We start from the raw sequence: 16128 nt of genomic DNA, 5'->3' as shown, positions 1-16128 counted from the left end.
TGTGGCTCTTCCATTTTGGATCAACCAAAAATTAGAAAGGATACATAACTTGAAGAATGTTCAGCTTTCAGTTTGAATATCAGGTTGTTTGTTCAGCCTGTTCCCTTGATGTATACATTGGTGGAGTGCCAGAGAGACGAGCGAGGAAGATGGAAGGAGGAGATGCTAATTCTCTTTCCTTTGTATGTCTGGGGCTCTTGAATTAATTACAAATGTTTCCCATTAAATTGTCATTTATTTCTACTTGTTTCCTTTCATCTGGGAATACAATAACACTATATTTCTGAGACAAGGGCGGTACATGATGTTACAACATGGTATATTTAAGAGATTGCGGATGATGTGTACTGTATGTGGCAGAAAATATAATGTGCTAAGATATTCCCTCAAAAGAGTTAATGGTGGCTCGTGCCACTGGCTCATTTACCTTTTAGAAAACTCATTAATGAGATGAATGCAAATGAGTGCAAAATAATGCAAAAGGCTTTGCTATTAAGAGAGTTTACTCCAGACACACATCAAAAGCTCAGTACAGAAAAATCATTTGAAAACAGAGAAATAAAGAAAAAGAAATCTGCTGCAAGGATGCAGACAATTATTGCACCGTGAAAATGACACTGATGATAAATAAGACATTAACTGAGAGGAAAAACAGAAAACACAAGCAGATATAAAGTACATGCTGCTGAACCCTACCTTGACCTCGATGAAGTCCGGCTGGCCCAAAGCAATGAGCTCTGAGTAGGACTGCATCTCCTCCACATTCCAGGCCTTTACCAGTGTCAGTCTATACACCGTCCTCTGTCTCTGGATTGATGAAAAGGGTCAAAAAGCGAGGGCATAAACATGAGATAGTTGTGGTAATAGTGTGTTGCATATTTTTTCTTCCATATACCCCTTCTTAAACGACCATATTCAACAAAGACATTTACTTTATTGATTAATCAAATTGTTTACATATCATGAAGACAAAAAAACGCATGCAAGTAGTGTTCAACAGCTTGGCATTGCTCGACAGATTCTGAGCCAACCACACATTTGTGCAACACATTTTACAGAAAATTCAAACCTCTAGTTTAGTAAAAAACAAAATCCTCATCTTTACAACTGAATTCACACAGTTTCTTGGCCACTGTTATAAACCAGAATTAGATTAGGTGTTATAACAGTGAGTGCTGCCATGAGCTAGGTGTTTGCTGGAGCAAAGAAAAAACCTCATAACACACTTGCTTGAAGCTCATACTGTACATACATAAATACATACATAGTATGTACGTACAAAAGGTGTTATTCATTCGAATTAGGGAAAACAAGCATGCGTTGCCATCCTCTGGCACACGTCAGTATAAGATCACTAGCTGCCTCAAACTATTTCGCTCACTATCGCCGTTGTGCTGGTAACTTATTTTAAATTCAAACCCAAATTTCTGGACTTATCCTCTTTTAAATAAATGACCATGGCAGTTTGTTGTCACCAACATCTGTCCTTCACAGGCAACACAGCAGCTCACAGATGTCCTGCCAACCACCCACTCTCTGTCTGCATAATACAGTAACAGAACTGTTAGAGGAAGTGTTGCATGTTTACTAATGCTCCAACAACTGCTGCAACAGAACCGGAAATTTGAGTTATTATTCCAATGCTTATATACTCCAGTACTCCAGCTACAGCAGCTGTTAAAACCTGTCCCAAACCTCCCAATACTGGAACTCCATAGCATTGTCAGTGAGTAAACAGGGAGGGAGCAGTGTATTGATAAAATAAATAAAGAACAACCAGCACTATCAAATAAGGATGTGGAAGCAAGCTATGTGAGCAGAATCAACCAAATTCTAACGCAACAATTAGCAGGTGCACTACGGGTCAGAAGTGTGGTTTTTATAGTTAAAATAATTGATTTGACCTTTAGGATTTTAATTATTCTGAGGTTGAAGAGGGGCTATTCAAATTATTCCATGCTTGCTTCCATAATAGGTTCACACTGACAGAACACTAGGCTATATTTTCTCAATGAACTTTTAATCATTTGGAAGGATTAGACATTTTAAATGTGAGCCTACTTTATGTTGTTTGTACAATGTGCAGCTGTTTTATTAAGAAAAGAATAAACAAATAAAAGTTTAAAAAAAATATATATTAGACTGGACTATGTATTGGCAAATAATTTGAATCGAGGTCAAGGTCAAGAAAACCTGATGTGGACATCACTCTTTTACGTGCTCAGTTAACTTTCCCTGGATGAATAAAGTACTGACAAAAGCCCAGCTCACAGGTTAATGGTGTAGATTCAGGCTATTGTTGTTTCTGTATAGCAGGAGAAAGAAGATTATTGAGAATATGATGGAGAGGAAGACAGACAGGGAAAGACGGGGAGATGAAAAAAGGGGACTGGTAAGGACAGAGGACATGAGAAACGTATATTACACAGAAACAAGTAAATGGCAATGGGAGAAGAGAGAGCACATTTCTTCACCCTCTCCCTCTCTCACTGGAAGGTTATCTATAACACTAGGTCCATTCAACCCAGTAGGGAAGGGGATAATTGGCCAGTGGAAGCAGGGAGGTGAGGTATTTTAGGCGGCCTCTATTCCAAATCCGACACTGAGGCACAACTCTATCAATCCCCTAGCGCACTGTCAGGGAGGCCAAGTGGAGGAGAACAGAGAGGGATAAGCAGTAAGGAACGTTAGAGATAGAGCCCACCATAAAACGCTGACTTAAGAATATGGAGCTAAGACAGGGGGAGGTGGGAACAGAAACAGTTTATTTTTGGAAAATGGGAAGTTGCACACAGGCAAACCATATTGTCATACTGGCATGTACATGAGTAAACACACAAGTACACATATTACCATCTGGGGCAAATTATAATCATACTAATAATGCTAAATAACCATATATGCGTCTATGCACACGTCTGGACTGTGCACAAGACTTTTGTTCATGAAACTCTATTGACTCACAGGGTTGTTATGCATGTTAGTCTTATGTTACGATATTTAAAGCATTTATAAAATACGCAGTATACACATCCAGTGCCCTCCTTATCATTTCATCAATGCTTGAATATGCAAACGGAGAAACCATGTCCAACCATATGACCATACCTTTAACATTATCATGACTGATTCATATTTATCTCCAGTCAGTCATACCACACCATGCCATCCACCACAACTGTGTACTGCAGTTTAAATACATCAACAATAAGAACTCACATTATGTTGGCTGCCACAATAAGCTACTGTTCCACTGAAGGATCAGAGTCCAAACTGCTATTCAAATGATCACTCTTCAAACATATCACACTAAAAAGATACATAATAAAAATAATGTTATAATAAATATAATTGATATTTTCATGCCAGAAATTGAGACGAGAGAAAAGAAGATGCATAAATACTTCCATATACTATGACAGAGATCTGGGCACATGATTGTTGCTGCTCACATTTTCGCAGTACAGAGTTTTAAAGTGCCCATATTATGAAAAAAACACTTTTTCTGGGATTTGGGGTGTTCTTTTGTGTCTCTGGTGCTTCCACACGCATACAAACTTTGAAAAAAATCCATCCACGCTGTTTTGAGTGAGATACGGTTTCTGAATGTGTCCTGCCTTCAGTCTCCGGGTGAGCTGTTCAAAATCGGCACAGCTTGTGATGTCACAAGCCGAAACGAGCTGGCTAACCACAACTGTTAGCTCATAGCATTAGCGTTAGCATGCTAACGCTAACGCTAGCATGCTACCTCATTCTCAATAGCAAAGCACTGCTACAACACACACAAGTTCACCATAATCTACAAAGAACTACTTACATGTGCGCCCTCATTTAGAAGTCTCCCAGCTAATCCTGCCTTGTAACTGACCCAAGTTGGAGAAACAGCCTTTCTTTTACTGTCTATGGAGCTAGCTAGCTGACATGATCTACATCTGAGCTACTGCACATGTGCGAGTGCAATCAAAGATAGTACAGAAGAAGAAGAAAAGAGGTCTCACTCTGTAGCTAAAACAGAGACCAGCTGACAAGAGGATCTGCAGCAGTGAGAGAGAGCTGTGCAGTACAACAAAAATATGGTGTTTTTTGAAAATTAAACCATGTAAACCTATTCTGGTACAACCTTAAAATACAATTATGAACCTGAAAATATGGGCACTTTAACATTTGGTGTAATGCTCGGTGTCTAACATGCGCTATGAGAATGCTGAGCCAGAAAACCTTAATATCATTAGACATTTGTTTGACCCCAATTATAAATGTACTTCTATAGATTGATGGATCTGTTAACAGACAAACTGTGATGCTGTTTTGGATATAATGAGATTCCAGCGAGTATACAGTGAATGTGCCAGCGGACAAAAGTGTCAGTCAGTGGTCCAGCAGGACTTTGTGACTTGTGTCACTTAGAGGGTGGAAAATCTGTGATACTAACATATCCATAATCACCAGTCCAAAATCCTACAATAGATGTATCTGATGTCCACAGGTTGGTTGTTTGAATGTATGTTTGTCATAATATGGTCAGTAGGGCTGGGTAGCGTTAAAACTTTTCTACACCAGTACCGATACCAATACCATGACTTTGAAAACAATACTTTTTTCGTTACCAATTTTATAAAATCCATTTTAACAAAAAGAAATTATAACATTACGGCACAAATCTTTTTTATTTATTTTTCAGCTCCGTGTTCCCTGCTCTGTGTGTAACGTAGAGTTTTTCCTCCGTGTCTCTACTAAGTGTAACGTTAGACAGCCAATCACCAGCATTATTAGATATTGGTAGAAGCATGCTGCATGCTTATTGGCTCACTGACACGGACGAGATTTACTCCCTAGGTATTCAAATTTGGTATTAAATGATGAGGCATTTTCTGATACTCGATACTAAGGAGGCAATTCGGTCGGCGCCTAAAAAGTATTGAATTCGGTACCCAGCCCTAGAGGTCAGATAGAGAACTTGCCAAACACTATAAAAGGTGTTTGCCCTGCATTTTTCAAACATTTAAAAATGTCACTATAGTGTGGCCGGGTTGGCTCGGTTGGTAAAGCAGGCGCACATGTGTAGAGGTTTATTCCTTGATGCAGAAGGTCCAGGGTTCGAGTCCGACCTGTGACGATTTTCCTGCATCCCCTTTCATATCTAACTGTCCTATCCATTAAAGGCGGAAATGCCCAAAAAATAATCTTAAAAAAAAAAAAAAAATGTCACTATATATCATACAGTAATTACATTCTAGATCGAGGCAGCTATATGAGTCTGTATGTAAACAGCTCAGGGTCTATAAAATGTGGTAATGACTAAAGTAGGGGATACTGTAATGACTTTAAAAATGACCATAGACAGAAATGGAACATCTTAACTTCATAATGGCAGAAGGCTATTGATTTATTCAATTCTAAGATGCCCCTGTTATTTTGCTCACCCCTGCAGTTATGTCACATTGCTATCTGCTCGTTGGCATGGGCTGAAAATGGTGCTCTAGATGCAATTAGAGTGCAATGATCCATCGCCAGTGATTTGCCTCGAGCCGCGCAGTCACCAACACCTCAAGCTGAGTGGTAATGAATTTGTCCATAGTTTGCTAAAGCATTGAACAATAGGAAACCCGCCCATTACAGATAGGTGTAAAACAGGCCCCCTCTGAGAAACTTCACAGCCTACAACTTTCTTTGATTTGCCAATGCACCCAAGCACCATATTCTTTCCTCACGTTGGCTTTCTAGGAAACACACTAACAGAGATAGAAATGATTTACACAATTTACACTTCAGTTGTTGTGGAGCTTTGGTACATTTTTAGGGCAGAGTGAGACAGAACAGTTTAAAAGTAGACAAAGTTTAAATCCTTTCAAAGGTTTAATCCCATAAAACATTACCTGTCACAAATTCCCCAAACCTAGACTTGAGTCAGATTTGTTTTGTTTTTATCAGAACTAACTTACATCCTTACAAAATACAAAACAACCTCTAAAAACCTAGCCTAGCCTGAGCATTTCTAAGATAGAAGATAATTTAGGCACAACGGTGAGATTATAAGAAGAAGAATAGGAAAAAAAAACATCAAATTCATAAAATAAAATGTGTGCAAGTAATGAAGCAGGGCACATTTTCAAGTAGAACATTTGTTCCACACTTAATTGCAGATAATAAATTTAAAAAAATCGCCATACAATGCAATGTATATACTTGTGATGCAGAATTACGAAAGCGAGGGAATTAAAACAATGTGGTCAAACTTGAGGTAATAAGCTATTCTGACCTGTTAAAACACAAATCACAGTGTTTACAGTTTGTTGAGGCTACCTTAATTGCACACAATATAAGTGGCAATTCCTAATACATGTTGTTGTTAGCTGGTACAGTGCTTTACAGGGATAAAGATAACAAAAAAAATTCTTTCAAACTCTCAGCTTTCTTTTCCTGTAAATATCAAGTCCTGGACTTTTGTACGCTTACCAAATTGCCCAGCTACCTGACACAAGAACAACAAATGCTGCATCTTTACATTCATATGTGAATCAAGCAAACTTGAGTAATGTATGAACAATATATTTGAAACTCTTAATCCAGGGAGCTGCACAAAGCTTTTTTTTTTATTTTTTATAGCTGAGTCCATTGTTACTATAAGAACCTGCCGATAACACATTTATTTATATATCATAAATTATGATTGCAAAGACAGAGCTAGCCAACCAAACCACTACTAGGAAACCAAACTAATAGGGGTGCACGATTCAGAAAATGTCACCATTCGATATCGATTTTTAGGCTCAAGATTCGATTCAAAAACAATTCTCGATTCAAAAATCGATTCGTAGTATGTAAATGTAGTTACTTTTCCCATGTGATTGCAGTAGACATACAATTAAAAATAATAATTTAAATTTCAAAATATGAATCGATTTTTGGAATTCTATGAATCGATTTTGAATCCTGTCAATCAAAGCTTGAATTGTGATTCGAATGTGAATTTTGTTTTTGCACACCCCTACAAACTAACTCAGTGGGCAGTTTTACCTTCTCTCCCAGGGCCCTGAGGCTATCCAGGAAGCGGGGCCAGAAGTCCTTGAAAAGTGGTCGGTCAATCTTCTTCAGACTGTCTTTGGTGCTGGCGTCCACACTAACGTACAACTGGGTAACTGGCACCAGGCTCCTGGAAATTATAGAAAATACAGAGGAGAAATGAGGATAAGAATGATCCAGTTTTGAGAGAGAAAGAGAGTCTCCTAAGAAAGGTAGTACAAAGCATACATGTAGAGAGCATTTGAAAAAAGACATTAGAACTAAAGGAAAACAAAAAGAATTTTATATAAAATTCAAAAAGTTAGCCACCCTCGGTGTCGTCAAACCTTTACATACTCTCCAAACACATGGGTGTACTTCTGTCAGCTCTGAAGCACACAATTGTACTCCTTTAATGTGAGACAAAGTATATATTCTTTTTCCATTTTGATTCAATAATATCCATGCAACAACATGAAACACCCTATGTAGTTGTGCTAAAAGCAAAGAATTTATCGCGTAGACAGATGAAGGCAATATGAGAGGGCAGAGGAGGAGGAAGCTGTGAAAAGGAGTGCTTCTCATCAATATTAAATAAGGAGAGACATTAGCTTGTGGCACAATCTGTAAGAGCAGGAGGATGCACCAGACCAGCAAAGAGAACCAGAAAAGTGTAAAAGATTCCCACGACTAAAACAAGAAGGGCACTACCCCCAACAATTTGTCTTTAGATGGGAAATAAAAAATAGTTGCTGTGCAAGTGAGGCGATTATGTAAAGATGCAAAAACAACCAATTAGCCAAATGAGCAAGGAGAGAGAAAATCTGGAAATTCAGCTATTTCTACTTCTGGTAAATCTTCATATAAGAAACCGTTCTCCCAATAAACTGCATCAGCTTATCTCCAACCAGGTGGCTCTGGCAGACAGGAACAAAACAGCTGATTACTGCGGACCTCACCATCAACCTGCTTGATGCAAGTTAGCTGACTAAACTACTACTACTTAGCATTAAGGTTTGTATCAGCAGAAACACGGTAGTATTTTTGAATGACTGTGCTTCCCTCCCTCATGTCCCCCTGAGAGGGGAGATCCATGGATGTATTAAGAGAAGGGGAGATCTCTGTATTGTGGGTCTGGAAAAATGTATACCGATGACGCAAAAATCGTCATTTTACGTTATTGGACTACAGCCAGTACTTCCGCATAGCCCATAGGGGGTTGGATGTCGTTTTTTTTTACGGAGAATGCTGAGGTAAAAATGAGTGTCAGCCATCTTGAATCATCGCTTAGCTTCTCAGCAGAAACAGATTTATTCATCCTGAAGGAAATTTTAGAACAACAATTATGTGCATACAAACTACCGCACACATGTACCACCGGGATACATTGCTAGCCGGTAAGGGGACATTCTCAGCGGTGTGCGGAAAGCGGGACGAGGGTAGGAGTTGGAGCTAGGTGGAAGCTAACGCTAGCCAGCCACCTGTGCCAGGCTTCGCCTGCTACGGAGACCAGCACCTCAGGCTGCGGTGTCGCTCGATGCCGTTAACCAGTAAGGAGGTATCCTCAGCGGTGAAACGCGGAGGATGTCCTTTGTTCATACTCCTAGCTCGGTGGAAAGCTAACGCCAGCCGGCCACCTGTCCCATCAATCCTGCTTGCAAGTGTCTCTTTCGACAACAAACTGGACTACATCCAACTTCAACGAAACTCCCAACGCGAGTTCAGAGACTGCTGTGTTTTTGTTGTTGTGGAAATATGGCTGAACAACAGTGCTGCTTTGTCACCGGTCTAGCTAGCTAGTGGAGGTGGGCTTTTTTAAAATGGACTGTTGCAGAAATGGGGTGCTTGTATCCAACTAACTGCTAACCGCTGGTGGAATTTGTGACCGTTAGATGAAACCATTCTACATTCCACGCAAAATGTACGGCTGTGTTTATACTCTGTTTACAGCGAAAATGAAGCTAACTAGCCGCTACCTGTACACATAGGATTGGAGGGACAGTCGCAGCTAACAAAACCCCTAATGTTCACAAAAATTCATTAAAATGAAATCGGACACCATTGTTAGCTTTATAAGACCTTGGGATATATATTATGTAAGTGTCGTGACGAAATTCAAACTGTAAATATACTCTAATTATGCCGAAAATGAAGCTAACTAGCCGCTACCTGTACACATAGGATTGGAGGGACAGTCGCAGCTAAATGAACCCCTAACGTTCACAAAAATTCATTAAATTGAAAATCGGACACCATTGTTAGCTTTATAAGACCTTGGAGTATATGTTATGTAAGTGGCGTGACAAAATTCAAACTGTAAATATACGAAAGTTATGCCGAAAATGAAGCTAACTAGCTGCTACCTGTACACAAGATTGGAGGGACAGTCGCAGCTAACGAAACCCCTAATGTTCACAAAAATTCATTAAATTGAAATCGGACACCATTGTTAGCTTTATAAGACCTTGGAGTATATGTTATGTAAGTGGCGTGACGAAATTCAAACTGTAAATATACGAAAGTTATGCCGAAAGTGTAGCAACGATCTTTTCCCATAGGATTAAATGGGACACATAGCCTAGCTTGCAGCTCCGGAGCTCCGCAGTGCCCCCGTCGTCCAGTAACCGAGAAACGGTGACTTTCACTGGGTATGGAGGTTGCCGCTTTCTTGTCTGACTGTGTGGAGCTCCTAAAGTCCGACATGTCTTACCAAATTTGCAATTAGCCATCAATTTTCGTAAAACGGCCCATATTTGAGCTTTATATAGTCGATTTCTCGCTTAAAAAAGTATTAGAAGTGAATTTAATAACAAAATAGCCCGACAAACAATGTATAACTTTACAGTGTCTGAAATATGAGACTTGCTGTCTCGTCTCCAATGTGTTTTACAACCTACCAAGCGCTAATGCTAGTATGTGTTAGCTGAACTTTACGGAGCATATAATGTGTTTTGTATGTCGTTTTTATATAATGTCGTTTTTATATATTTGAATTGTGTAACCACTTGAGCCACGGTGAAACGTTGTTTTGTGTATATGGTTGAAATGACAATAAAACACAGCTGAATTGAGTTGACCGTCTCACTGTCTGTCTGTAAACGGTAGGCGTGGCTTGGGAGTGGACTCAGAGCAGCGAAGCAAGTGCATTCTGGGATTTGGTGTCTTTCATCCACATGAGCCAAAAACACATTTCCTGGCTTTTCTCGGCCTAGGCACCAATTTAAAAAGAAATTCACATTTATACTACATAAGTGACCCAATTTAAAGATATATTCAGCTTTCCAGCCGTGAAATATCCCTTTAATGGTATTTTGTTTGGGCTGCTCAAAGCACTGAAGATTTAATTTTTCTGACACTTTGGTAACTGAACCTTTGATCCTTACTGCTAGGGGAAAACAATCTAACTGCTGCGACACACTCCTATTCCCTACTTTCCACTTCATCCCCGAACACTTCAAAGAAAAGAGGTTGCGTAGGCAGTGGGTAAAAATATACTACAGAAAAAGTAATGACACACACACACACACACACACACACAAGTTGTGGGTGTCCGTTTTGTCCCTACCTGATTTCCTTTGGGAATTGTGCATTGGTGACCAGGAAGCTGGAGATGTGATGAGAGTGGAGGAGGCGGATGAAGGTGTTGATTTCGGGGTACATGATTGGCTCACCCACCAGGGAGAGGGCACAGTGCTTGACTGCCAAGCCCTCCTCGTACCGCTCCGGCTTCACTCCAGGGACACCTGGAGGGAGAGAGGTCAGTGGCTGAACAGATGATAGTTTTGATGTCGACTCCATCTTTGACTTAATCAACGTCTCCCAACAATGAAATAAGGGGCCCTCACATGTGGAATCAAAAAAAAAATCAAAACAGCACTAAAGGCTCTTATACACTAGACGCAGCCCAGCTGGCGCGTGCAAATGTGACGTCATAGGATCACCGTGACTATTAATACCCGCGCTGGTGCTCACGATACTAGTCGCAGTCTTCTCCTGAACAGAGGTGGCGCTAATGAGCAAAGGCTACAGAAGTTGCTCTTTCTACGGACTAGAAGAAGAAGAAAAAGCTAAACAACGGCAGAACTGGCAGCAGCATCGACGTCAATGCTTCGATTTGATTCGATGACCTACTTCGTCGGATCAAGCCTTTCATTCGCCATAAAAGAACTCATCTTAACCCAGTAAGTTTACAAGAGAGACTTGCAGTCACTGTGAGAGTCCTGGCATCCGGTTGTCGGCGAACCCGTTCAGGCTTCCAGTTTCCGCTTAGTCGGCGGAAAAAAAAAGTGAGTGAGGGACCTCTGCTCTGCAGGATATTATGTCATTTTGACATCACGATGGCGCGCGCCACCGTGGATGCGTCTAGTGTAAAAGAGCCTTAAGATGGTAAATAACAGCATGAGGTCAAGCTTTGAAGTGAGATAAAACTGAGTAATAATTACATACATCCAAATAGGCATCAAAGAGACGTGTGGTGCTCATAAAAAATGAGCAGAAGAGAGGCAGTGAAAGTTTCAGCTTTGGGAGTCGGGCAAGAAGCCCAGTCTCTCTCTCTCTCCCACTCCCTCCCTCCATCTTACAGCTGGGTGGTCTTGGACTCTCCTAATGTTTAGGGGATCTACCAGCACAGACTACAGGATGATGTAAAAAATATACTCAGCATAAGTTCCTGAGTATTAGGGATGCATTTGCACAAGTGGTATTGCTATTAAACGTTAAGATAGTTTAAGATTACTTAATAAAAAAAGAAAATTATTTATTTATTTAGAATGGTTGAATAGACAACAAAGAACACAGTACAAACCTCAGCCATAGGCATCAGATGTTGCTGTGAATTAGATTGATTTTCTGACCCAATACATATACTTTAAGAGTGAGGAATCAAGTGTCAGTTTCCATTATTTATAGTTACACCAAAGGAAATGATAACTGTCCAATTGAGGAAAGTCCACATTTAGCTCACGTCTGAAGATAAGCTTGACGCTCCTAACATCATTTGGTGGTAATAAAATACATTAATGGGAGCATTATCTAGTGTGAGGAATCTATTGTTCCGCCTTTCACATTTGGATCATGACCATAGGCCACCAAATTTACAAACAAAAATTACATAAATTAAATACATAGGACAACCAAAATTAGATTAATGAACATAATCATCCAAGAAAAAAAAAATAGCCTGAGAGACGATGTGAGTCTTTCTTTGACTATGGATATATTTATAGAACCTGTGATTTGATCAAGTCTGCTTTTCGGATGTGGAGGGGGGTCGGGAGGTAGGGGGTGTCAAGTAAAGTAAGAGCAGAACAGAGCATATAGGCCTGCTTTCTGGCCTGCCAAGAATTTGATGTAGACAGGGAGTAAGGGGAAAATGTTTCACACACTGTCTGGGGATTTAATGTGATATCGCTGTAGCTACAGCAGATTTCATTTGATTTAAGAGTGCATGCTTTGAATAATTAAATACTTAACTTCAGAGTGTTGCCTTAATATGCTTTATACATTATTTATAAGCGTTTGCAACATTTTGTACAGTCGAACCACAAAGCAACTGTTACTGTGCTACTATTCAATGACAAATCCCATCTCGCAACAGCTGGAAAGACGTTAAACTCTTTTCATATAAACCAGTTGAGAGGATGATGCATGTGTGTTAAGTGTGTGGAACCTTATTGAATGTATACTGTATATCTTATAGTGTTAGAAATGTGAAATTCCATTACATTCTTAGAAAATTCCCTCCCTTGAGGTCCTTTGGGGGAGCTCTCTCTTTCTGAAGTAGATCACTCAGATAAAGATGAAGTCTATCAGCGAGGAAGTGGGGCTTTATTACAAGTTATGTAATTATGGTTACTGAATTAGAAGCCGCAGAAGTGATTCAAGGGAAGACAACTATTATCAAAGACCTTAGATGTCCTCTGGAATTGACCCGCATCATCTTTGGTTTGACATCAAGCCTTACAGAAGGAGGTTAGGAAATCATTCTTCTCTGCTTTGCAGGCTTCTTTCTTCATGTTTAATTTGGGTACGATGTGAGTTAGGACACACACTGAACACGTCCTGGTGGTATTGTTTAGCGTCTACTAAAATTAAACAAGGACATGGATGCTTGGATGGAAGGGCAGAGTTCAGAAGTACTGTATGCATGACTGGACTAAGTCATTTAAAAAAAAATAAAAGTGCTGTGTGTTGTAGCTAAGAGAATCACAGAACCAAATGTTTAATTCAAAAGTTGACTTAGCTGCGAAAGTTAGAACATCACCAAAGCTTCTTCCTGTTAATATGCAAATGTGCTGACATAAAATAGGTTCATGCGAGTTTAATCATATTGCCGAGAGCACACACTCAAGCTGGACAGTAAAGAGTTAACTGCCAAGCAAAGAGCATATACTGTAATACTGTATATTGTAAGTATTGATGAATGTAAAATGTATGATCAAATAAACAAACTAGCCACACAAACTACCGGAAAAACATTTTAGAGTTAAAATTATCCCTAACAGTGTTGTATCCCGCCACAACGTTCTGTGTCAACAGGAGTTAAAACGAGGGTTGGGTACTGAGACCTGGTGCTTATACGGCACCGGTGACTTAATGACTGCTATCTACCGGACCGAGTAGCAACGTGGATTTCGGTGCCTCATTTCGGTGCCACTTAAATGCCTGCGCTTCTCTCTGATGCTCCAAAACGGACGTTAGAGGCAACAGAAACATCGACGCATGTCACGCTAGTTAACGCTACACTTGGCAGCATGTAACATTAGCCTACTGTCTAATCTGTTCCATTATAATACCATCAGGAAATTACATTTTCTACGATGACATTATTCATAATACATCATGAATAACTGCTCTGAGAATACATTAGCTATAAAGTTGCCCTTTAAAGAAGATATGTCTCAAAAGCTTTCAGCATTTGGCATCTATCTCACTTCCTGAGTACAATTGTTTCTCTGTTTAATAATGGGATCAGCAGTGGATTTGAGGTTAGAGAGGCAGCCTTCTGACTGTGAGGTCACAGGATCAAGCCAGGTCTTAAGAATACTTTGGCTGGATGTACAGTCATACATGTCAACATACTGTAGATTTTGTTTAATTTAAGGGTGTGCATTATAGGTGAAATATTTAAAATAGGCCACAGTGCCAGCCAGTATAGGAAAGTTTGGCACTGGCTTCTATATGAGTTACATTAAAAACAAAAGAAATCAACAATGAGCTGATCTGAAAAGAAGACCGTGTGGCAAACTGCTTTTGGGCTTGACAGGAATGGTGTGTGTATTAGACTGAGTGTGTGTGGCTCTGGCTGTGCTGACAGGGGTCTGCAGGATCTGAATCTCAACGGGGCTGTCCAGTCACGTCACAAGAGTCAACTTTGCATTTATATGAAAGAAGTTCAAAGCTCACAACACTGATGAGAAGGCGAACTCTATTTATGCTGTCTTTCTGTGTGTGTGTGTGTGTGTGTGTGTGTGTGTGTGTGTGTGTGTGTGTTGGGGGGGGGGGATTGTTATACCTGTAAATACTGTCTTTTTTTAAATACCAGTGACCCTTTGTACAGGTCACAACAAAACAACAAAATGTAAACAACAAACAATCCCATTCAGTGCTGAAATTATTAGTCCATTGACAAACAAAGAAAAACAGAAAAAAAGTTGTGGATTTGCTGTTTTTCGATTATATATGATAGTAAATTGAATGTCTTTGGTTTTTTGACTGTTGGTCAGACAACAAAAAGCAATGTGAAGACACTGCCTTGGGTGGGTCAGGACATTTTATAGATTAAAGTGCTCATATTATGCTTTTTGGCTTTTCCCCTTTCCTTTATTGTGCATATTATAGGTCAACAAAGTGAAAAAAACCAAAGTCCACCTCAAAGGGACTTACCATTTTCAAGAGAAAACACTGTTCACAAACTGCTCCAAACAGCTCTATTGTAGTCCAGCCTTTACTTAAGAGACGAACGTGCGTCACTTTGTAACATGTTATAATGCTCTCCTAGCTGCTAGCTGCTAGCGTGGCACGCCCTCATACTCTGCTTCTGACTGGCTTGTGTTGCTGACCTAGATACTGGGCATGTGCGACTCCCAGCAAAGATGGGATAGAAGTGAGATGCCTCACTCTGTAGATAAAACAGAGAGCTCAACACACAGGGTGAAAAGAGGAGCTGCAGCAATGTGTAGTACAAATATATGGTGTTTTTTGAAAATGAAACCATGTAAACCTATTCTGGTACAACCTCTAAATACAATTATGAACCTGAAAATGAGCATAATATGAGCACTTAAAATGAGTAATTGAAAATTGAAACGTTAAAATGTTAATCTATCACAACAATAACACACAATAAAACCTTTAAATCCATCTGGAATACAAACAATTTTCCAATCATGTTTTCTTTAATAAATGTTGGTTTATTGTGTCACCAACATGTTTTGACAACATTTCTTAAAACCTCTCAAAGTAGATCTGCTTAGGGAATACTCACAGGATGATCACCAAATTCAGTTTGAACTGAGCTTTGGGCATCCAACTAGCCGTCCTAAGCCAATGCTGGCAGCAGCCAGAGAAAATAAGTCCCAAGTGCCAACAGTATTAGTACAAGCAGCACAAATGGAACCCTAATGGAGCTTTCACACCGCCACACGGTAACTCGCCGCCTTCAGTCATTTCAATGAGGGGGAAGCGGATTTGATCACAGCAGGAAGGGTATATAGCGGTTGCTGCTTACGTGAACACAAACTTCTGTGGCCCAGAGTTCACCGTACTAAATTACTAGCGGTAACCGTTTAGCTTTTTTGGGAAACGCTCTTGCAGGTTGGCGGTTACTGCGCTGCAGTATGAAACCAGCTTAAGTGAGGTTACAGCTCAATGTTGATATGTTTTGAGAAAACAAAGACAGTGAAGTAGTGACAATAACGCAATGGAGTTGCCAGGTGGGGAAATTAAATTGTGTGTGGGGGCTGAGAGGTGACTGATGAGGTAGTACATCACAATGTGATTAAAGGGAAGACCGAACATTTAGCATTTTGAGCTTCACTCTGCTTCATTACACATTGGGCTACAGAGGTCATGAGCCGTAAATTGAAGATGCAAAGTGTGCATGACGAAGACCATGTGCTGTGTGAA

General features: G+C 39.9%; 1 protein-coding gene across 2 annotated transcripts in view; it reads right to left on the bottom strand.

Annotated features, from left to right (window-relative positions):
- The window catches only part of tyw1 (tRNA-yW synthesizing protein 1 homolog (S. cerevisiae)), a 70176-nt gene that overhangs the window by 26326 nt on the left and 27722 nt on the right, over positions 1-16128 (bottom strand). For both annotated transcript variants that reach the window (XM_078246958.1, XM_078246959.1), the window contains 3 exons: positions 10568-10745; positions 7018-7153; positions 697-807 (listed from right to left, as the gene is read on the bottom strand). In XM_078246958.1, coding sequence (XP_078103084.1) covers positions 697-807; positions 7018-7153; positions 10568-10745 — 425 coding nt within the window. The remainder of the gene's footprint in view (positions 1-696; positions 808-7017; positions 7154-10567; positions 10746-16128) is intronic.

The sequence above is a fragment of the Sander vitreus genome, chromosome 3 (assembly GCF_031162955.1).
Source record: "Sander vitreus isolate 19-12246 chromosome 3, sanVit1, whole genome shotgun sequence".
Lineage (NCBI taxonomy): Eukaryota > Metazoa > Chordata > Actinopteri > Perciformes > Percidae > Sander > Sander vitreus.
The sequence above is the reverse complement of the archived record's forward strand: the minus strand, read 5'-3'. Positions and strand labels throughout refer to the sequence as shown.